This window comes from Lottia gigantea (genome assembly GCF_000327385.1).
Source record: "Lottia gigantea unplaced genomic scaffold LOTGIsca_76, whole genome shotgun sequence".
In the NCBI taxonomy this organism is placed as follows: domain Eukaryota; kingdom Metazoa; phylum Mollusca; class Gastropoda; family Lottiidae; genus Lottia; species Lottia gigantea.
This window is the reverse complement of record NW_008710536.1, coordinates 555,534-581,008: the sequence shown is the minus strand read 5'-3', so window position 1 is coordinate 581,008 and position 25,475 is coordinate 555,534. Positions and strand designations below refer to the sequence as shown.

Genomic DNA, 25,475 nt, shown 5'->3' with positions numbered 1-25,475 from the left:
TTGTTGAAAATTCTGCAGAGATTTTGGTTTTCTTTAATTTATCATTCTAGTCTAGTATGTCTTTCTGTTTTTTCTCTTGTGACTTGGTTTGAACAGATGATGACTGACCTCAAGGTTAGATGTTTGGGATTCAGAAGTTTTATCCCAGTTTATCCTGTAGGGGATACAGGTTAAGTAGGTTGAAATGGAAAAGCAGTGAAAAGTTTGGCTAGGATAAGAAGTCTGTGATGTTCAAGATCCCCTGCACTGCACATTGTCTTCAGTAACCTTTTTATGAACTGAAAATCCTATTCCTTTTATTTCTACTGAAAGAGGATCTAGGTCTGCAGATTTCATTATGGGTAAAGACTCAAATGTTTGATCTCTTTGTTTCTGAAAGCAAAAAGCTGACTTATTTCTGTTAGACAGAATGACAATTTTGTAAACATAAACCTTATTTATAAATATACTGTTTACATTGTGGATATATACACTGGAAAAGTATATGTAAGTTAAAAATCAAATTATTATCATAATTATTAGTAAACATACAACAGATCTATACCAGCATGTAAATGAAATGATTCATAATGGACATTATACAAATGAGCTTTATATTTTATGTTTTGTATTTGAATAATGTTTTGTTAAAGTGATTTTTGATGATCATAGCTTGTTCATTTCATTAAAATTGTTTGATTGTAATTCAGTTAATGGTTTTTGTGATTTTTCTATGTTTACACATAAGTCATAGATATTTCATGATTTGCTGTCATTTATACTGCAGTAATATTTGCACAAATACACACAGAATAGTCCCAAATTTGACCCAATATAACCCAAGATCAAATGATTGTAGTTCTGTAAAGCCGTGTATAGTAGATACGTTGATAGTATATTTGATAGATAAGTTGAACTACAATTTTAAATGCCTGTATGGGCAATGACTCTGTTGATGGACATGACCGTTGGTAGACATAACTGTTGATAGACATGACTCTGTTGGAAGACATGACTCTGTTGGAAGACATGACTCTGTTGGTAGACATTAGTCTGTTGATGGACATACTCTGTTGATAGATATGACTCTGTTGGTAGACATGACTCTGTTGGTAGACATGACTCTGATGGAAGACATAAGTCTGTTGGTGGACATACTCTGTTGGTAGACATGATTCTGTTGGTAGACATGACTCTGTTGATGGACATGACTCTGTTGATGGACAAGACTCTGTTGATGGACATGACTGTTGGTAGACATGACTGTTGATAGACATGACTCTGATGAAAGACATGACTCTGTTGGAAGACATGACTCTGTTGGAAGACATGACTCTGTTGGTAGACATTAGTCTGTTGATGGACATACTCTGTTGGTAGATATGACTCGTTGGTAGACATGACTCTGATGGAAGACATTAGTCTGTTGATGGACATACTCTGTTGGTAGACATAACTCTGTTGATGGACATGACTCTGTTGATGGACATGACTCTGATGGAAGACATGACTCTGCTGATGGACATACTCTGGTGGTAGATATGACTCTGTTGGTACACATTAGTCTGTTGATGGATAAGACTCTGTTGGTAGATATGACTCTGTTGATGGACATGACTTTTTGGTGGAGGACTTATTACTATGGTGAGTATTGAAAGCTCTGCCAGCCTTCAGTACCATCACCTACAGCTAGTCTACAATTGAACTTTAGGAAATTCTTTTCATATAGTTTACATAGCTAATAATGTCTCTGTAGGTCTTTCTATTGATGTGAGACTGGAAGTGTTATGAATAGACATAATTCTATTAATGTTTCTTATGTCCAGACAGTTCACTATGATCTTCTAGTTACTTATTGTGTCGTTGACATTTACTACTGGACATCAGAGAGAAATCAAAGAGCTGTCTTATCCAATCTATAACCCTCATAAATGTGGACTTATTGATAATGAATTCCAAAGGCGATTGTCAAAGATTTTGACATTCTAGTCCTTATTACACAATAAAAGACACTATCTTATCATTTTGTACAATGAAAGAGATACATTTTGTCCTACCAGCTAAAAAAGCAATTTCAACTAACCATATCACCTTTAAGAATTAAAATCAGTCATATGGTTCCAAAAACAAACTATACTGCAAATATTATTATCTTAATGAATGTTAGCTATTTGGATGGTGACAACTTGTGTTTCTGTAGTAGTTTTTTGTTGGAATTATAGGAATTATTATTTGTAGACAGGAGCTTTGAGTTGTCTCGAGGACAACCTATGAAATAATAAGGAGAAAATTCTTCCATTTTCATGACATTAATTGACGAATCTGTTGAATATTGTTAAACAAATATTGTTTAAAAATTAAAAATTTTAACTAGATTAGGTAAATGTATTTCCAGAAAAAACAAGAGTGACAGTAAATGGATTCCTCATGGACACCTTGTCATTTATTGACATATTCATCCTTCAAGAAATTCTGCCTCATTGTTGTAAAGTCAATAAAAACTTTATTGAATTGACCTGGGTCCAACATGTATCAGTTCTCTCTCTTCTAGCATTCCTAATTCTGTTAGCAAATATGCAAGGAGAACTGCATATCAAGGGTGGGTTTCTTTGTTTGAGTGAAACAAAGGGACAGGTTTGCCATCCTTTTGACTAATTCTACCTTAGTTTCAGACACTGGAATTATTTAGCTAAGCTGATCAAAAATATTGTTCATAGTTCACCCTCGAAATTGAAGCCTTCAAATCCATATGTCCATAATTATCTATTTGAGTCAAAAAAAGGTGTGTCCCTGCCATATAAAGAAAAGACATCTATTGAAAAAGAAAAAGAAAAAGAAATTCCTAGTTTGAGATAATTACGAAAGAAATTACTTCTGAAGCCTTCTAAATTCAAGACTCAAATCAACCCTCCAAATTTGCAAATCTGTCCCTTTAAAGCACGACATGAAGACTTCAAACTTCATTCAGGAATGTTATGGTTGGTATAGCGAAAAATATTACAAATCTCTTTCTTTAATCTTGGCTGATTTGATTGGTCAGGCATAAATAGATCTGATTGTATCTCATGATGTTGTCAGTGGCAGATTGCGAGAAGCAAAGTATGTTTATTCTTTTCGAAAACACCTGATGGTACTTCTCTTGGGAGGAGTCCACTACTATAAAGCTTTCACTCTCAATTTTGCCAGATTTTGAATGATGGAATTGTCTTGCTTGTACAAATTTTATTTATTAAAGATGATATTTTTTTTACCATATATTGTTATTTTACTCTAACCAACAAGTCATCACTGAAGTTTAATCATAATAAAAATCAAACAAGCCTACGGCATTTATAAAATCACTGCTGAATATGATGAAAATGTTGTGAAGCAGAAAATCTTCAAACTATGAAAAAGGATGAGATAAAAATCACAATGTGGAGGCAGATCAATAGAATTTTATTACTTTCAGTGAGTTTCAGAGAAAACTGGCATAACCTGCAGGCAGATGATTAGAACAAATCCCAATACGCCAATGATGTGATTAAATATGCATTAGTGCTTCTATTGCATACACATGACTTCATATAGTTCCCAGGTCAGCTTGAAATTGCTTGTAAATGATATATAGAAAGTGTTTGCCTTGATTTAACTGCAAAATTTTGACACTTATGTAATTTTTGCATGTGGAAATTACTTCCTGTTTGTAAAATTGCTCACAGTATCAAAAAGAACTCATGCAACTGCATACAGTATTATACATAGGCTGGAGGAAATATGCACATAGTCCAAAAAAGTGTATGACCTAAATTTACTTACGTGAGTAAAATCTACACGAGTTCATGCATCCATACTGTCAAATTCCTTTAAATATGTCCTAAATGACAATGCTGTAAGAAAACCTGAGAGCCGCGGTGGCTCAGTGGACGCTTGCTCGCGTAGTAAGAGAGGCTGACATGGAAAAAGCGTCTAGTCGTTCGGATGGGACAATAAACAGAGGCCCCGTGTGCTTCAGGCTGTGTACGTTAAAAATCCCTCGACAGTTGGAAATCGAAAAAGAGCAGGCTAATGCCGCTGTCCTGGCAAAATTTCCCTCATCGCACCCTGCATGGCGATGCCCATCTTCATTAGCTCACATGGTGCAGAAAAGTAGGACGTAAAACTCCATTCATTTCATTTGTAAGAAAACCTTGAAGAAATATTTCATTTTGATGTTTTGTTAGATGCAGAAATACACACTGAATTAATTGGAACTTTCTTATGGTTTATTTCACAAAGTAAACGAAGAAAATATGTCAGTTAATCCTTCTTTTTCTGTACAGGCGCCTTTACTATGGAATAATCTGCCATTTAGTTTAAGATCAATTACCTCCGTTTATAGTTTTAAGAAGAAATTAAAAACACATCTCTTTACTCTGGCCTTTTCATAGAGTTCAAGTTTTAAAATTAATAATGTATCATAAGTTGTCTATTTGTATTTTGTTGTATTTTGTTGTTCATGCTATATGTTTCCCAGTACTTTATTTTTTTTATTTTTCATGTATTTAGTTTTTTTTTTATGTATTTGGGCCTATATTGTACAGTGTACTTGAACACAAATGTGAAAGGTGCACGATAAAAATCGTATATTATGATTATTATTAGTTTATTTAAGTGAGATTCTGCTAGGTCTTGTGTACTTTAGATTGAAATGGGGAAAATTAGACTCATACTACTGTTGTGGAAAACTTCTCCACATTGAATGGCTAATTATCCTAAAAAGTAGCAAGAAAAATACTGAAAACTAGGCCACTCCATTAGATTTTCCTTTCATTTTGAACCAGAAATATGCTGCCTGACCCAGACAACAATTATGTGAAATGAAGAACTCCGATATAGACAATAGTATAAATTGAGTTTTGTATTGTGTTAAATCTTATTGTATTTTACTTTATATTCAATTTATTGTTAAAAGCTAGTAATGAAATGTAGTGAAATCTGATAAAATAGAATCAGGTTTGTCTATATTTTCAATGTATTAAAATAGGAAAAAATCAATTTATTTTCCGTGAATAATCCAGTACTATCTTGAGGTTATGAATTTAACAGAAAGCTTTTTTTAATAAATAATTGGGAACATGTAATTATTCTCTTAGACAATGCATTTATTTGTTAAAAAATAAAACTTTGAAAACACTGTCTGTCTCTATAGAAAAACACTGCTTGACTTAATAAAAATAATATCTGACTCTTTGAAAGCAGCTATGAAAATGGCTACGAAAGACTCTATGAAAACGGCTACGAAAGACTCTATGAAAACAGCTATGAGAACAGCAATGAATGACTCAATGAAAACAGCTATTAAAGACTATGAAAACAGCTTTGACTCTATGAAAACAGCAATGAATGACTCAATGAAAACAGCTATTAAAGACTATGAAAACAGCTTTGACTCTATGAAAACAGCAATGAATGACTCAATGAAAACAGCTATTAAAGACTATGAAAACAGCTTTGACTCTATGAAAACAGCAATGAATGACTCAATGAAAACAGCTATTAAAGACTATGAAAACAGCTTCGACTCTATGAAAACAGCTATGATAATACTGTCAATGTTTGACTCCATCAAAATAAATTCATGATTCGTTTGAAATGAAATCGAAACTTTTTCACACTATTTGCTGGCATCATCTGCAATTACTCTGTAAGATGTTGAAATCTTTAATCAATGTTACACAAACATCGAAATTACTAGTATTGCAAATGAAGCATGTGTATAAGATATCTAGTGTATCTCAGCATAAGATACACTCTCATTATGTCTTATATTGTTGTATTGATTTCTTTCCCTTCCTTTCAAAATATACTATACTAGATCTTGAAACTCATTCTAGGTGACAATATACAGACAGGCTGTCTACAGTATTGTAACAGTTATTAATGTTATATTAATCACCTATTTGGCACTAATATTCTAATAGAACTATGATATTTTGGATTAGTAATTAATGCATAAGTGCATGCCAGTAATTGAAGGTACCGTATTGAAATTTGACTATAGTATTTTTTGTGGTTCTGAAGATATTGAATTTTGACAAAAATGTTTTCTGTGGTTCCTGCAATGATCTTCTGATATTGATTCAAGTGATTGAACAGGAATTTTCAGGGTCACTCTGAGCTTATATTAGAATGACCAAGATATAAGGGATTGTGGATTAATGAAAGGGTTAATGTTTAAGTGCATGCAAGTAATTGAAGGCATTGGATTTTGATTACGATATTTTTAGTGATTCCTGCAATAATCTTCGCGTCATGTGTATTACTTATAGCTTGTGTTGGCACAACCATTGTTAATGAGATGTTGGAATATTCTTTAATGCAAAATAATTTCAAGTTTTGGTTAATGACTAATATGTTCTGTGGCACCAACTAAAATACCATTTGACTGAAATGGCACAAGCATTATAAGTGCAGCACTGTTATTTGTCATGAATATTTCATTTCATTTTAATTTTTTTTGACTATGATTTAATTTGTAAGTGCATGTGACACAATAATGGATAATATTGATTTTGGATCAATTGTTCCATGCAATTTCTCCAATGGATTTCTAAAACTTAAAGAAATTAAATAATGGTTTTCTAGCCCTTGAGTGTCTGTGATTTTCGCAATCAATTACTGCTATGTAAAAAGATTTGAATGGGGTGGTTTTCTAGCATTTGTGGGTGTCTGATACGTTTATGGCTTCTCTATGGACTATTCTGATTTCTCATTTGTGGTTCCTATAATTCCATGAAAACTTAACTAAATCATTATGTTCAAATGCCTGACAGATATAGATAACCTGTCTTAAGGCTTTTACACATGACATCAATTGCTTGGTTACATGGAACAAATGGTGGTTGCAAGTTTGATCTTGATTGGCATGTGAAAGTCCTCTGAACTTGAATAAGTCATCTTCACTCAAAATTCCAGTTGACCTAGCTGTAAATTGGTATGCATAATTTGAGAAAGATCAATAAGATGTTTAGCCAGTGACCTGATTTCTTTCCGAGATTTAAAATTCTGTCAGACCAACAGGATGATGTCAAGTTTTAGTTTGAAAAGTTATTTAAATATATTTATTTATATTGTAGAAGGTGAAATGGAGAAAGAAGAAGAAGAAGAACATATTATGATGCCAAGAAGTACCTCTATGGATTTGATATCTAGTGGTGATGAATATTATGTTGATGCTAGATCTATGTTGAGTGAAAATCTTGAAGGTTTGTATTGTGTTTTGTGATTTAGTTACTCTATCTCAAATTTTACTTTCAATGATGCACTATTTGCATTGAAAGGTGGCAGCAAATTTTGGTTATCTGTTGTCAACTAATTTTAGTATTTTTTGATTACTGAGTTGTATTCTATAATTAACTGAATCTATTGAGATGTTTTAAATACAACTCACTATCAATTCTACTAATTATTATGGTTTTTGATTACTGAGTTGTATTCTGTAATCAATTGAATCTATTGAGATGTTTTAAATACAACTCACTATCAATTCTACTAATTATTATGGTTTTTGATTACTGAGTTGTATTCTGTAATCAATTGAATCTATTGAGATGTTTTAAATACAACTCACTATCAATTCTACTAATTATTATGGTTTTTGATTACTGAGTTGTATTCTATAATTAACTGAATCTATTGAGATGTTTTAAATACAACTCACTATCAATTCTAAACTAGTGTCCAAAAGAAACGATACCGACTTATTTTCAAAATTGTTTTTTACTAAGTGAATTGTCTAATATGAAAACATGCCAATTCGTATTGCACATCCCAAACACAGCATAGTCGATAAAAATACCGGGAACACGTGATCACTTCCGGGAAAAAACGTAAATTTCATGAAAGTGACATTTCCCTCTCTAGCATGTTCTGCACGTGCATAAAAACTGTATAAAACGGCTGATCAGACACGTTGATATCACAGCAACAAAAAGAACACAAGATATGCCACGTTTGACAGCCATTGAGAGAGAGAGCCGTTGGAATGGTCCAACAAGGAGCGACACACGTCGACGTCTCCAGAAGGTTGGGCTGCGCACGCATCACTATCACCAGGTTGATGCAGCGGTTACGTCAGACAGATCAGACGTCAGACAGGCCCAGGTGTGGAAGACCACGAGTAACCACGGCCCGTGAAGATCGTTACATTCGGGTATTACACCTGAGGAAACGCACCGTAACAGTGACGTCCATGGCGGCTACAGCACTGGGACACAGGATCAGTCGACAGACCGTCTACAGGAGACTACGGCAGTATGGTATCCGGCCACGTCATCCCTACCGCAGACCGCTCCTGACGTCTCGACACCGGAACAACAGACTGATCTGGGCCAGGCGAGTTCGACGTTAGCAACGGCGGGACTGGGCACGTGTTATGTTCTCTGATGAGAGCAGATTCCTCATCTTCAAAAACGATGGACGGCAGCTTGTATACCGACGATTTGGTGAACGTTTGGCGCCTAACTGTATCCAACAGGTCTGGCCGTTTGGAGGTGGAGGGTTAATGGTTTGGGGTGGCATATGTGGTGTCGTCAAAAAGAGGCTTGTCGTAATTCGTGGAAACCTGAATGCACAGCGTTATATTGATGACATCCTACGGCCTGTTGTGGTGCCCTACAGCCTCGTGGACTCATTTTCCAACATGACAATGCAAGGCCACACACAGCAAGATTGACACAGAACTTCCTTGCCAACGCCAATGTACAGGTTTTGCCATGGCCCGCATGTTCACCGGACATGAATCCCTTAAGCACTTATGGGACCACCTCAATCGGCAAATCCGACGTCGCCGTGTGCCTCCAGTCAACGTCCAGGACTTGGAACGATGTCTCCTCGAGGAATGGCAACGCATCACTCCCAACGTCATCATACGTTTGACGGCATCAGTCCATAGGCGTGTTCTGGCATGTATTGATGGTCACGGTGGACATACCCGCTACTGACTTGACTTTGTGACGTGTGGTGTGACATTTCCCGTTGTTTCTGTGATCAGTGCTCTAACGAAATGTTCTTTTTTCGACCCCACCCATCTTTAAAGGCTTGTCATATTGGATGTACAGATTTAATTGAAATGAAATTTTTGTACAGATGTTGTGAAAGGATTTCTCAAAAGCATAACACCAATCCTAAACTTCTGCATTGTTTAGTTTTTCTTTTATGTCGTTGCAAACAGGTGGTATCGTTTCTTTTGGACACTAGTTTACTAATTATTATAGTTTTTGATTACTGAGTTGTATTCTGTAATCAACTGAATCTATTGAGATGTTTAAAATACAACTCACTATCAATTCTACTAATTATTATGGTTTTTGATTACTGAGTTGTATTCTATAATTAACTGAATCTATTGAGATGTTTTAAATACAACTCACTATCAATTCTACTAATTATTATGGTTTTTGATTACTGAGTTGTATTCTGTAATTAACTGAATCTATTGAGATGTTTAAAATACAACTCACTATCAATTCTACTAATTATTATGGTTTTTGATTACTGAGTTGTATTTTGTAATCAACTGAATCTATTGAGATGTTTTAAATACAACTCACTATCAATTCTACTAATTATTATGGTTTTTGATTACTGAGTTGTATTCTGTAATTAACTGAATCTATTGAGATGTCTTAAGTACAACTCAGTGTCAATTCTACTAATTATTATGGTTTTTGATTACTGAGTTGTATTCTGTTATCAACTGAATCTATTGAGATGTTTTAAGTACAACTCACTATCAATTCTACTAATTATTATGGTTTTTGATTACTGAGTTGTATTCTGTAATCAATTGAATCTATTGAGATGTTTTAAGTACAACTCACTATCAATTCTACTAATTATTATGGTTTTTGATTACTGAGTTGTATTCTATAATTAACTGAATCTATTTAGATGTTTCAAATACAACTCACTATCAATTCTACTAATTATTATGGTTTTTGATCACTGAGTTGTATTCTATAATTAACTGAATCTATTGAGATGTTTTAAGTACAACTCAGTGTCAATTCTACTAATTATTATGGTTTTTGATTACTGAGTAATATTTTGTAATCAACTGAATCTATTGAGATGTCTTAAATACAACTCACTATCAATTCTACTAATTATTATGGTTTTTGATTACTCAGTTGTATTTTGTAATCAACTGAATCTATTTAGATGTCTTAAATACAACTCACTATCAATTCTACTAATTATTATGGTTTTTGATTACTGAGTTGTATTCTGTAATTAACTGAATCTATTGAGATGTTTTAAATACAACTCACTATCAATTATCTTTCAGTTTAAGAGATTTACTTGAAATTATGAATATTAACTTTTCTTACAGAATCTAATTTTGGTCGAAGAGTGGAACATTTTCGTCAGATATACAGTTTAGATGGTCATGTTGCTGGTGGTGGAGATATTACACCTCCTACATCAGCTGTTTGTCCTACTAAAGTTCTATTTATAGTTTTACATGGAGGTAAGTTATACCAGAGATAAAATATGCATTTTGCAAACACCTTGAGATCTTCAAATAATATATGACAAAGTTCCTTGTTAAAACAGTTGAAGCCACTGATTTTAATAAAATATCTCACAGAGATTGATCAACGGTCAATGCTTTGATTAACTGTTTTGGTGATATATTCTTTGTCTTCGATAAAGCACATTCAATTCTGTTTCTTTGCACTAGATCCAAGTCAGTTATGCCTTCTGCTTGTAACATTGTAATTTCTGATTTGACGTCTGTCATTCTTGTAATTCCAGAATATCTTGAGATAATCAGTATATACACCACAATTGTAAATACTTTTTGGCGTGAATATTTTTCAAGGCTAGAGACATCAGGATATGATTATTGCCTGGGGTCTTATGTCTCTTAAAAATAATTTCAACATTCACTTCATCTGATTGGCCAACCGTTAAAATTTCTTTTAAATTTAGTTTTATAGCTAAGATTTCAAAGATAAGGTCTCTGATACATTTTTTGAATTTTTTCAATGATTTATAATCTTTGAATGCATTTTCAGGCAGTATTCTCGATTCATCACATGAAACCACATCTAAAAGAAGTGATTTTGCTACATTAAGATCAACATTTGATTCTGTTATACAGAGTCATTATCAAGCTGCTATGGGACAAATAGCATTTAGATTGGTCTCCTGTCCATTAATCTGTGCTGATACATTAAGTGTATTGTCCAGGTCAGTATTTACATATTGTCTTCTATTTGACCTCTATTGACAGCAATTTCAAATTACACACATAGTAGAACAGAGATGTTAATGTGAATACTGTTTACAATTCCATACATTAGCAATAACAGAAATGTAAGGGTCCTACATTAGCACCGAAAGGAAAAAATATTTTTATGTAGTAATATGTTTTCTGATTTCTAGGAATTGAAATCTAAAAATATTCCTTGTTATATGTTTTATCATACCCAGAATTTTGATCACTGTTTGGGGAAGTTGGATTGAAAAATTTGTGGGGATTATCACTACCTCTGCCAAAATTGAATTTATTCTTTCATATTATGTAGCAAGCCTCTTTGATTTTTTTGTCATTTATTTAACTCTATTTTTTTTATTTCCAGTCTCAGTCCCTTTGGTTTAGACTGCCAGAGTCCAAATTTTGAAAGCAATTTAACCATGAATCAAGACTTTGTTCCACTTGGTGCCATCAGTTTGTTTGCATCATCTAGTCTTGAATATCAGGAACATGTTGGAACCGTTATTACTAAAGTTAATACTGTTTACCAGGAATTTTTACAATCTGAAGATGGTCGTGGATTCTCTGGACAGGTAAAAGATCTATGATTCTATTTTAATTACATGTGGATGTTTTGTGTTTTTCTGTGGGTAATTCACTCAGCATCAAAAATACTTTTAACAGTGGGCTAACAATACATGTATATGTTTAAAATTAATGTCCCAGGATGTGGAAGGGACATTTGATTGGTTGATTTTACAAGTTCCCTACAAATTGTGTTGCATAAGAATATTGTCAGATCTTTAAGACACCTGATCAGTTTTGCTTTCATTTGATGTTCATTATTTTATAATTCCAAATTTATTTTTCAGATCTGTTTCTTAGCTGATTCAACAGGTTCATTAATGGCTTATGATGCTTTGGCAAGATCCACACAACAAATGCGTAGTCGGTGTGGTAGTCATAACAGTCTTGAAAATGAAGACGAGGTCGTCAAGTCAGTTAATCCTGAATCTCGCGTCATTAGTCAAAGTGATCCAGACTTACCTCAAAATGTTGGAAGTAAAACATCTATTAAAATAGAACGTAGTAAAAGTGAAGTGGCACCCCCGGAATGTGAACTAGAGCGACCACATTTTACTAGACAAAGCTCAGGACCTCGTTTAAATGTGAACAGAACTGATTTGGGTACATCACGGAGAACTAGTGCTGGTAGCTATTTTGATTCAAATCTACAGTTTGACTTTGATGTATCTGATCTCTTTATGTTTGGTTCACCATTAGCTATGGTATTAGCTTACAGACGTCTCTTTACTGGAGATGATAAACATAGTATGTATAGATTTATATTACCTATTGAATAAAATACCTTTCATCACAAAAATAGTAAGACAAGAAGAAAGAAACCACTATATTTTACATGGAAAACAACTTAGGTTCATAAAGGATCCTTTTCGATCAGTTGGTCCATTGTTGAACCTTTTGGCATTGATCTTTCCTTGATTATCAGTACCCATTTACAGCTTGGTCATCTGGAATTATGAGTGAAGATGACTTGGGAAAACAAGGGTTAAATTCCTAATATTTGGACTTCAGTTATATGTAAGAAAAATGTCACACTCCTAGCAGAAAACCACTCTTTAACTGATATTTTATTTTCCAGGCCCACCTCTACGCCCATCTTGTCATCAAGTATATAATTTATTTCATTCTAATGATCCTACTGCATTACGACTTGAACCATTACTACATGCTAACTTTAAACATATAGAACCTATTAAAATACCTAGACATAGTAAATTTCCATTGGGGGATGGAGAGTCTATACACGTGGGTGAGTCAGATTGAATTTATTGATTTCTAAATAAAGTGATTTGTAGATAATGTGATTTCTAGATAATTTGATTTCTAGATAATGTGATTTCTAGATAAAGTGATCTCTAGATGCTTCAAATGATATTATTTCAATATGATTTCAAATAATATTGTCTGCTATTTATATTACTGAATTTGCTTTAGTAGATTGGACCAAGGGTATCAAGAAAGGCATCCAAAACAAATCGCAATAATTAATACAGAAACAGCTATCCATAGTGCATATGAGTTTCTTTTGTTCCAGTTGTTAGGTCTTCTTAGCATTTTCTAATGTAGAAACACTGTATCATTTAAAAAACAAGTCTGTTTTACAATGCCCTGGGGCAGAAAATATTGCTGTATTTTCAATGTAACAAAAAAAAATTGGCTAAATCAGTGTCAAATCTGACTCACAATCTTTAAGATCTCATATTGGTATGGCTGTTAATTTAGCTTAAATGGTGTTGGCTAAATAGAATTCATTAAACAGATTGGAAAGAGATTTTCTAAATTTTGTATGTATATCTGGGATACTGATAGCCCTGTGAAGGACCTTATGTGATAAAGCAAATTTTGCTACAAGTGACGTTATTAAACACTTTCTTTTAGTGTAATTGCAGGAACTACAGAGGAACTACAGATGTCTGATTGAAAATTGGAATGGTGCAAATTGATGCTTTCAGTGTCCCTAATACACATGAAAAATTTAGAAAACCTCTTTACAATCTCTTTAATGATTAACAATACTTTTAAAGTGTATGGAATTTACTAATTTGATATTATTAATTTCTAGTTGAAGCAGTACAGCAATGTTTAACTTTATTTAATGATGGTCACAGACAATCAGTATCTCCTGGTCATCCAGTGGGTTTATTACAGAGACAATCTAGTTCTTCTAGTATAACTAGTGCTACATCAGGTGTTGGTGAAACTACAGTAGCTAGTATTACTAATGGTAGGTTATTACTGAAACTATCTTGTGGTTTTACTAAACTTTATTAGGCAATTAGTGCTTTTTATTTGGAAGGTAGGGCACACAATGCTGTCACACCTTTTGTCAGTCCTTATATCCCTTAGTCAGTCCATCTGTTCACATTTCAACTCATGCTTACCATGAGATATTCTTTTCATTTTTATACGCCCACATCTCTCTATGTGGACGTATATTGTCGGCACCCCTGTCCGTCCATCCGTCCGTCAACATTTGCTTGTAGACGCTCTAAAAACTAGATTTTTTGATGGAATCAAATGAAATTCGTTATGTGTATATGGCTGTGGTCCGCTATCTTTGATTTGTTAGTTGGCTATAAAAGCAAAACTTGTGCCTATCAATATTTGTGATGATCAGACAATTTTCAGCATAGAACTTGAAGCAATTTTGTAGAATAGTACTGATGCCATCATACAGTTTTGGGCAGATTTCTTTTGTTTGATTTGTAAGCATGCTTTAAGGCGCAGATGATACCTATCATATCTTTATGATAATCAAACAAAAGGACTTAAAAAGACTGTCAAGCTAAACTAAATTCATCTAACTATAGTTAAGCTTTCATAAAACATGTCGTGATATAAATCGTAATGGTTATTCTTTCATGGGAATGGGCAATGCAAATACCATGGATATCAAGTACAGCAGATTTTACAAGTTTAATGGTATAACTAACTTAACCTAGACGTAACCCTTCTTAATAATATATATATTTCAGTAACTAGTAAATGGTGGGGTAATAAAAGAGTAGATTATGTATTATATTGTCCTGAAGTACTTCATTCCTTCCCTGTATCAGCTCTTCCTCATCTATTCCATGCTAGTTTCTGGGAATCAACTGATGTGGTAGCTTTTATACTCAGACAGGTTAGTATTACAAGTATTTTGGAATTTTGGTTTTAAAGACTGTTTTTTTTTAATTTGGGCTATCATCATTAGTTTACGACTTAAAAGCAGAAAATTTGGATGTAAAACTCAATTTTTTAATGGTGGATATTCACCAAAATACACCTTGAACAGGATAAATTCTGTTGAGAGGATGATATTCAATGGCTTCTGGTTCATAAGATATGATATTTTTGCTACTTGATGTTATATAAGATGTAAGTTTGGAAACTTTGTGTAACTTCTAGATCTTTTTCTAGATTTTGCTACTTGATGTGATATGAGATATAACTTCTATATTTTTTTCTAGATTTTGAGACCTGGATTTTTTTTATGTTTTCTAGATTTTGAGACCTGGATTTTTTTATGTTTTATAGATTTAGAGACTTAGTTTTTTTGTTATGTTTTATAGATTTTGAGACTTGCTGTGCTATTAGATATAACTTATAGATCTTTATATTTCTAAATTTTGAGACCAATATCCATTTTATGTTTTCTAGATCTTGAGACTGGATTTTATGTGAAAATGCAAATCATTTTATATTTTTATAGATTTTGCGACTTGATGTGATATTAGATGGTGATAAAACTGGTAGAAATAATCTACATAATTTTACTATAACAGAACCTAGAGAGAAATGGTTACGTAGACGTACAACGATTAAAGTTAGGGTAGGTTGAATCTGTTATTTTTTTTCCATCAGTATTTCTCTGTGTGAACTTTATTGTCAGAACCCATGTTAGTTGGTTCATTCATCCACATTTCCATTACCGTGTGAATGATATAGAATCTTCATTTTTGAAAATGCTATGGACCCATTAGTTTTCATCTGATTTTCATTAAAATTCATTTTAGATTCTTATTTTATCAACCACATTCTAATAATCCACTTTTTTATAAAATCACTCTGTCACAAGCCCCAAAAATTCGGCCCAAGTGTGTCTGAGTTCAAAAGAATCAAAAGATCATAACATTGTAGTGGGCACTCTCTTAAATTGCTGTTAATTGACTAATTCATTTTAGCTGTTGCGTTTGTTAGCTGTTGATGTAGTTATGATTTATTTGTAGAACTTACAACCAAACCACCGAGCTAATGATGTGATAGTATTGGAAGATAAACCACAAGTTTTAACAGCTAGATTTATGTATGGTTCATTAGATATGACTTCTTTATCAGGAGAAAAGGTAACTTATCTTGAGGGGCAGCATTTTGCATTTTCAGTAGTGGATGAGCCGGTGACATGTTACCATTTTTGAAATCTGTTTTGAATTAGATTGATAATATTGAAACTGTTTTTTTTACTCCATCATCATTTTGACTTTATTTGTTCTTGATAAGCTTAATTGAAATATGCTGAATTAGATGAGAAAAAGGGAAACAAATTATGGTCAAATTAGTGTCATGACAAATTATTTCATTTAATATTAGACAGTGTTTTGATTAGATCAATTAGTGCAAAAATAAAATATTACCAATTTTCAATGTTTGAATAGCTCAGCAATCCAGTGACCTTACAATTTTTAAACAAAATTCTTACTTGTTTCCTTGTCATATACATTGGTAGTTCTTGTTAAAAAAACTGAAACCTGCATGTGATACAGATAGATATAGCTGAAATTAGTTTTTATTATTAGTAAATTTGATGTATGTATAAGAATTGATCTCTAATAAATGTTTTAACTACTCTAGGTTGATATACATATAATGATACAGCCAGCTTCTGGTGAATGGATACAGTTAGGTACAGAAATAACAGATAATCATGGTAGATTGATCTATACTATACCAGAAGATAAACGTTTAAACCAGGGAATGTACCCAGTTAAAATAGTAGTCAAGTAAGTTTTTCTCTTGATCCTTAGATTGACAAAAGGCCACCTATAACTTAAAAAAAATTAAATCATGACATTGAAAGATAGGCAGAAAGGTAGAGTTTGCCAAAAATCACTGCATCTGGGATACTTTTTTTTTTTAGATGAAAGTTACATCTCAAATGGTTTGTTCCCTTCTGCCATTTCACAAAGATTCTCTGTGTAACAATGTACAAATTTTCATATTCATTTTCATTAGGCTACTTTATGGACTTCAACACAATTAAATCATTTATTAAAAAATTTATATGCCAATGTTTTATCAAGGATTTATTGTATAACAGGGACAGTTATACTTTCTTTTGTACCATTTTTGTCTGTGGTTTCTTTAAATCCATGCTATCATGTGCACTATTGCAAAAAGTGTTTAAGCCACAATTTTTTTTTATTGAAATACAATATCAAAAGATTTTAAAATAGAATAGGAGCCTGAAAGTAATCCTAAATCTTATTTACAAAGACCTGAATACCTGAATCTCTTATAAGTGACATATTTTAATATTTTTTTTAGAGGTGACCATACATCAGTGGACTTCTTTCTGACAGTTTTACCACCAAAAACAGAAACAGTTGTATTTAGTATTGATGGTGCATTTACAGCTAGTGTTAGTATTATGGGTAAAGATCCTAAAATAAGATCTGGAGCTGTTGATGTTGTCAGGTAAGATAGTCGTAATGTGGTTATTCATTTCATATTATTTATACCTATAGAACAAGTGACTAAAATATACAATTGTGTAGTATGATATATTGAATGTTTTTTTTTAAGGGAGCAGTATTTCCAAACTGTCTTTGCCAATATTTTAGGTTGACCTTAAGTTATGTGATGTCCAAAGGGTGGTCTAGGCCTTCTTAAAAACAACAAGAGCTGAGCAGTGATCGTTGTTAAAATGATAATTAAGTTCAAACATACAAGAGTGACAATAATAATCCCATCTTCACAGTGTCAAGCTATTACGAACTTCATACTTATACCTTGACTGCAACAGCCATTATTTTTGTATCATGGAATGCAGGGCTTTGATTAGATTGGATGCTAGCAAATACAGCAAACCAGAGCCCTAGACATAAATTTTGTAAACTTATTTTGAAGAGACTTTCTGTAGAGAGCTCTGATTGGCTCTATTTGCTAGCATACTATTCAATAAAATGGCTACATTTAGAATCTTCCGTAATTTAAAAAAGGTGCCTCTTGCAGTCAAGGTAATAGCCAAAGTTCATTGTAGCTTGACATTGTGATGATGTAGTAAAAATGTTGATCATTACTTAACTTATAACGCTATATTTTTTGAGTAGATTTTAGGCAACAAAGTATAAGCAAATGAAGTTTATGTTCAACAAACTATTGATTTGAAATAAACTTACAGAAAACAATGTCTGGATGTTATAAGCAAAAATCATAGAATTGTGTTCAATGGGAGAAATTCGCATTCAGACATTCGCACAGCAACATTGCTATTGAATAAAATGTCAAATTCTCACAGATTGAATATAATGTGTCATTTTTTCCAGGCATTGGCAAGAATTAGGATACCTGATATTATATGTTACTGCACGACCTGATATGCAGCATAGGAAAGTGGTTACATGGTTAGCTCAACATAACTTTCCGCATGGCATGGTGGCATTTATGGATGGTATATCTAAAGATCCTTTACGACAAAAACTCAACTATTTAAAGTACTTACAAGCTGAGGTAAAGCAAATTAAAATGATATAATTGGTAGTATATGATGTGGTGGCATAATTGAAGAAAATTCTGAAATCAGTTTAAAATAATGGTTTGATCCTTTAAAAATTTACAAAAAGATTAGATTTTGTATGGAATTAACAGCCCATGTCAGTAAACTGATCTGTCATTCCATCTAAAGCTTCACCTTAAAGGGACTGTAAAGAAGTTATCTTTATCAGGGATACTGACATCAATCAATTCGCCCCATTCTAATTTTCAATCAGATGTCTGTGGTTCCTGCAATTTCACTCAAATTTTACGATAAAGGACGTCATCAAACACTTTGTTTAAGTGGAATTGCAGGAACCACAGACTTCTGATTTAAAATTGGAATGGTAAAAACTGATGCTCTCATTGTTCCCAATACACTTAACAAATTTAGAAAACCTCTTTACAATCCCTTTCAGAACAGGTCACCTTGACATTGATTGGACAAAATGCACTTTTTTCGTCTGAATTAAAAACCGAAAGCTGACTGCAGGATTCAGGACGTATCAGATATTTGTAAACTCAACATAGGTCCAGTTTACCTATGTCAGTTCATTGACATTGTAGTTATGGTTGGTTGGTACATCCACACCTGATATTGGTATTGCACTTACTTTATGACTATTGATATGCAAATTGAGAGTTATAAAAAAGCTATAAAACATATCTTTGAATGCAGGTGTATTTTGTATTATAGGCTAATATAAGTTATAAAGCAGGGTATGGTTCTAATAAAGATATAGGTATATATAAAGAATTAACTCTCTCACCATCTCAGATTTATGTGGTTGGAAAAGCTTCTAAAAAACAACATTCACAAGCTCAGGTTGGTACATGTCAATAATTCATGGCTTTAGTCCACAGTGTGAAAGTCATTACACATTTTTGAATGTTTTGTTTCTAGTTCTTCCTGTGGGCAACTTCACTTGCCATCTATGATCTTACGAAATTACTTTTTTTAAATCATGTTTTGTGGAATTTTAATCCAATAGAATCAAAAAGTGGCATAATTTATTCTAACAAATGTTCTTAGACAATACAAGTCAGTGTTTAACAAGGAATATCCCACAATCCTGCAAATATAGTAAGGAAATTCAATTTGATTGGTTGAATATGAAATGACGCTGAACAGGAGATGCATAACAATTGTGTCAGATCATTGATGGCAAGTAAAGTAACCCACAGAAAAACATGTCAGGGAACGTCCAGATTTACCTTATAATTCAGTTTTAGACTAAAGAGAATCTATTTTCATTAGATGATTTCCTCTTAATAATGTTTGTTTGAATTAATGACTAAATATTGTGAAATCATGTGGCCAATTTTCACAAACATGTCTGATTTAAAAAAAAAACAAAGCAGAATTGTATTTACATTTTGTATTTGTATATTGTAGATACTTAGTAATGGTTATGCTGCTCATCTTTATGATTTAACCTCACCAGGTGGTTCTAGACCAGCCGTAGGCAATGCTCGTATTTTCTTACGTAAAACATGTTTTAGATTACCTAGTCTAGATACTAAACGCTCAGCTAGACGTACAGTTTCAAACACTCAGTCGGGAGGTAGTGACTTTTTACGCCCTCCAGACAGTGGCTCAACTGATAAAGTTAGTACATCATGTGGAGGACGCTCATTAAAAGACAGTTTTGCTGCGGTTAGATTACGTGGAAAATCTCCAGCTGCCAAGTCTTCATCATAGATAGAAATAGGGATCAATTAGCTTGGACACGTGACACAAGTTGGGTGGACAGAAACTGGAAAAATGGCAAATAAGATTGAAATATAGGCTGTGAAGACTTTGTTTGAAGATGTTCAAATGTGATGTTCATGAATATGAAATCATAAAATATGTTTATTACATGTACATGGACTAAGAGGCAACTTTTAGAATGGAGATTTACTCTATGACATTGGGAATGCAGATTCAAAACTACTTAGCTCCTACAAATCAATATCAATTTAGGTTGAATTTATATCAGTTAACCCAGAATTTCCAATTCAGGTTCAAAGTTATTTTGATTAGCTCTCGTTCTCGTTCAAAATATTATATATTAATATTATAAGTTCAAATTGAATTTACATTTAATTATAAATTGAAAACTATATTCATTAGCTCTCAGTATTAATATTAATATTGTTATTAATAATTATATTATAGTAAGGCTAGACCAATTAATTTAATTATCTTAATTAATAAGGACTGACCTGGACTTTCCCACTTTAAAATTCTATTAATTAGCTCCTATAACTAAATTTGAGATAGTTATAAAAATTCTATTAATTAGCTCCTATAACTGCATTTGAAATAGTTATAAAAATTCTATTAATTAGCTCCTATAACTGCATTTGAGATAGTTATAAAAATTCTATTAATTAGCTCCTATAACTAAATTTGAAATAGTTATAAAAATTCTATTAATTAGCTCTATAACTGCATTTGAAATAGTTATAAAAATTCTATTAATTAGCTCCTATAACTAAATTTGAAATAGTTATAAAAGTTCTATTAATTAGCTCTATAACTGCATTTGAAATAGTTATAAAAATTCTATTAATTAGCTCCTATAACTAAATTTGAGATAGTTATAAAAATTCTATTAATTAGCTCCTATAACTGCATTTGAGCTAATTATAAAAATTCTATTAATTAGCTCCTAGAACTGCATTTGAAATAATTATAAAAATTCTATTAATTAGCTCCTATAACTAAATTTGAGATAGTTATAAAAATTATATTAATTAGCTCCTATAACTAAATTTGAGCTAATTATAGAAATTCTATTAATTAGCTCCTATAACTGCATTTGAGATAGTTATAAAAATTCTATTAATTAGCTCCTATAACTAAATTTGAGATAGTTATAAAAATTCTATTAATTAGCTCCTATAATTGCATTTGAGCTAATTATAAAAATTCTATTAATTAGCTCCTAGAACTGCATTTGAAATAGTTATAAAAATTCTATTAATTAGCTCCTATAACTGCATTCGAAATAATTATAAAAATTCTATTAATTAGCTCCTATAACTGCATTTGAAATAATTATAAATATTCTATTAATTAGCTCCTATAACTGCATTATGAAAATTCTATTAATTAGCTCCTAGAACTAAATTTGAAATAATTATAAATATTCTATTAATTAGCTCCTATAACTGCATTTGAAATAAGTATAAATATTCTATTAATTAGCTCCTAGAACTAAATTTGAGATAGTTATAAAATTAGATACCAATGTACAATTGATATTCATATGAATCAGTCAGTATTAGGATTTTATATCGTATAATTATAATTGATAGAGATTTATCAAAGAACCTAGCTTGATACGGATTGAGTATTCAAAACTAAATGGATTGTGATACTCAAAGACCATTTATACCAAAAGGTACCTTATCAAGAAAGTCCCTAAAATGAAAGTAAAGATACCTTTCTTTGTGTAAATTTGTTAATAATTTGCATGTACTGTCCATTTAGTTTTTTAAATATATCTTGTCTGTGCCATTTGGCTTTAAGTTTTTTATGAATTAAAGTTATTGAAGTCTAAATATTTCCATTATTAGCTGATAGAGCTCAATTTCATCTATCCATGTTTCTTTTTAAAATTAAAATCACAACTGTGTTTTTTATAATTCAAGAAAACTTTTAACTGTCATTTTCTGACTGTTATTGACAGATAAAAAATATATAATGTGTCAATAATAGCATTTGGCATTAATTTCCCTTCGTGTTTTCAAGATATTTATCAGAAATTTCATAACACTACTGAACTCTATATATTTAGCATATTTGCACCTAGAGTAAGTAAAGTTATATACTTCTCGAAATAAGTAATATCATAGCTGGATTTGAGCTATCTGTAGCACTTCTATTAGAATCCAGTGCTCGGTTTTGATGAAAGTTGATCTCTATTAGCTGGTAAGGCAAACGTTTTTTGATAGTGCCAACATAAGAAAAAGGTCATTGCCTGTAATCTGTTAAAGAGGGAACCCAATAGTTTATAAGCACCAAATTTGATGGTCTCAGATATTATGGCAAAGATTTGCTTAAATACTTTACTTATTTATTTATTTGTTTATATTATATATTTATTATATTGTTTTATCCAATTGTTGTCTGTTTAAGAAGGATAGATTTTTGAATATTTTTAACCGTTTATCAAATTTGTTATTGCCAAAAACATCATCACAATTTGTGTATGTGTATAACAAACTGTTGTATGTTACCTTTCATTTGATGTTGCACACAATTCAAACTGTAGAATATATGTTGGTTTGAAGATAATATACTTGTGTTCAATAAGGCTTTTTCTTCTTATTTACTGTTTTGAATATAAAACCATGAAGTAGCTGATGGGACAAATTTACTGTCAACAACTTTAAATATTTCCTTTATCATCAAAAGAAGAGTTGAAAAAATGAAGTTAAATTATTTTTAAATTTCAAAACTGAATTTTACATACTGGTACTATAATTCTTCAAAGAAGGATTACCCCTATTATTGATGACATTGTAGAAAAACTAAATGACTACATAGTGTTAGGGAAAACCCATATATTTGTGTTCAATGGGAGAAGTGAAATAATTAAGGGTACTAAAACTTTTTCTTTTGATGAAACATATGTAAAAAATTTTCATTTTACAAATTTTCTATCACACCATAAAAAAAACCTTTGAGTTTGTTGCATCATTAGCATCAAAAAGTCCTATTTGTTAAGTGAGGACAATTTATATGAAATATAACCCCAGAAAGCAATGGCTGTGACATTGTTGATCAGTTTTTTTTTTCAGGCCAGATGATTATGTATTAAAATTATGTTTTGTAAAAGTCCCTGATCATCTGTAGCTGTTTAATTTGCATTTATCAGAAAATATAACATTTTTCTGTAGACTCAAACTGATTAAAATGTAGATCTTGCTGTTTCTTTTTTTAACTTGAAATCATTTCATTTTTTCTTGAAATCATTTCATTTTTTCTTGAAATCATTTCATTTATCCTTGAAATCATTTCATTTTTTCTTGAAATCATTTCATTTTTTCTTGAAATCATTTCATTTTTTCTTGAAATCATTTCTTTATCCTTGATATTATTAATTTTTTTTTTTTAAATCATTTCAAATTTTAATCAATATTGTTTGGTAAACAAACAAAATAATGTTAATGACTGTGGACTGACAATACACCTCAAATATAACTAAAATTATTCCAGAGTACCTCACATATAGGCAAATCTATTTATTGAACAGTGTATTTGACTGGTATATTATTCTAATGGCCTAGACATTTTGGTGCATAACAACAAGTAAAGTCACCCATGGAAAAAATGACAAACAAAATCTAGACCGTAAAGATTGCTGTGAACAGCTGGTTAAAACATCACAATTATGTTATAAATATGCTTCTTAACTGTGATCTGCTGCTTGACTTTATCTTATTGTGAATGAATCATTAATAGTTTTTATTAATATGACACCTATGTGATGCGTATAGTGACACATACAGTGACATCTGACTTGATACATATAATTACATATAGCAACATGTGATGTCATATTTATTGATGCATTATATAATGTTTTTCTATGAAATGTTCTTAGGCATACCTATATTAGTACAATTGTTGTGTTAATTAAAGATTTTTTTAAGGGTTGGGTTCATACGTGTGTAATCTACCAATGATGTAAGATTTCTACCGCTTTGTAGAATACATCCCGTTACCGATGGGATGCCCAATTATACTGATTTTTGGGGGTTTTTTTCTAACCAAATTTTCACGATCGTTTTCAGTGTCCAAATTCTCTATCAACAAAATATCTATCATTACTTGTACCTTGTACCCAATTGATTGTTTTCGCAAAAGGTCACAAAAAGATATTTTGGCTTTTTATGTGTATTAGGGATACCTATAGTTTCCAATCATATCATTCATTTTTCTTCTCAAACATAAATTATATAAAATTATATCACAAATTCCCAAAAAGGGGAAAACAATTAACCAATCATGTTGGACTAAAAATCAGAATGATGTAAACAGATATCATAAGTATCCAGTTCTTAAAAAAAGGGTAACAAAATTACTTAAAAATCTCTTAAAAAAAATCCTCAAATCCCTTGTTTGAAAATACATGTTCATACTATTAAAGGTAAAAATAATGAATATAGGTTATAATTAGAGGTATTTATCAAATTGTTGATACATGTAGATACATGTAAATAATATAACTTTATTGAGTTTATTGTAAGGCATAAGTGTGTTCATCTTCTATTATGTACATTTGTTGCAAAGTGTCATTCACATTGTCATCAATTGAAGGAAAAAATTTACCATAACGAAGTGTTTTCTTATAATATCACATTACAATTCCTAGTTGAGAGAGCTCCCATTACAGTTGTCGATATAGTACTCTTTTAAAAAATGTGAAATTTAGTTTGTCTGCATTGTATTAAAATAAAAGGCTGTTATTACATTACACTGAGAAAATGCTAACTATAACTATGGATGTGTAGATACTTAATATTGGAAAATAATATAAAAAAAATAAATTTGAAAGCAATACAGGTATGTTTCATGTGCTTAAAACCCAAAAATAAAATTTTCTAAATGCATTATTTCTCATTTAAATCATTTTTACCATTATTATTTTGTAATATGGTACTGTCCACACTGCATTGTGTGTTGGATACAAAATCCTCATCAGGATACCTGATGTGGAAATAAAGAGTCACCGAAGCAAAATTATTAGTTGAAGTATAGTTTTGTTATTATCGCAGTTATCAATTTTTCTTTGGTTGGATGACAATATGAATTACTCTATAAAATTAAATAAGATTGCTCAGTGTATATATATATATTTCTTATAGAGTTGTATAATAGAAATATTATTATGTACAGTTAGAATATCATATCAAAAACATTAGATGAATTTAGGTCCAGTTTTCTCTCATATAA

At 31.6% G+C, this 25,475-nt stretch overlaps 1 protein-coding gene across 1 annotated transcript in view; it reads left to right on the top strand.

The window, feature by feature from the left end:
• The window catches only part of LOTGIDRAFT_196531 (hypothetical protein), a gene marked incomplete at both ends in the record, with an annotated part of 40,993 nt that extends 20,930 nt beyond the window's left edge, over positions 1–20,063 (top strand). The window contains 16 exons of the mRNA XM_009066406.1: positions 1,060–1,244; positions 10,409–10,475; positions 11,026–11,196; positions 11,589–11,796; positions 12,076–12,258; positions 12,331–12,535; positions 12,867–13,037; positions 13,851–14,012; positions 14,764–14,912; positions 15,483–15,602; positions 16,000–16,116; positions 16,622–16,770; positions 17,315–17,464; positions 18,316–18,499; positions 19,221–19,349; positions 19,920–20,063. Of these exons, the coding sequence (XP_009064654.1) occupies positions 1,060–1,244; positions 10,409–10,475; positions 11,026–11,196; positions 11,589–11,796; positions 12,076–12,258; positions 12,331–12,535; positions 12,867–13,037; positions 13,851–14,012; positions 14,764–14,912; positions 15,483–15,602; positions 16,000–16,116; positions 16,622–16,770; positions 17,315–17,464; positions 18,316–18,499; positions 19,221–19,349; positions 19,920–20,063 (2,494 nt within the window). The remainder of the gene's footprint in view (positions 1–1,059; positions 1,245–10,408; positions 10,476–11,025; positions 11,197–11,588; positions 11,797–12,075; positions 12,259–12,330; positions 12,536–12,866; positions 13,038–13,850; positions 14,013–14,763; positions 14,913–15,482; positions 15,603–15,999; positions 16,117–16,621; positions 16,771–17,314; positions 17,465–18,315; positions 18,500–19,220; positions 19,350–19,919) is intronic.
• Positions 20,064–25,475: the final 5,412 nt, after the last annotated feature.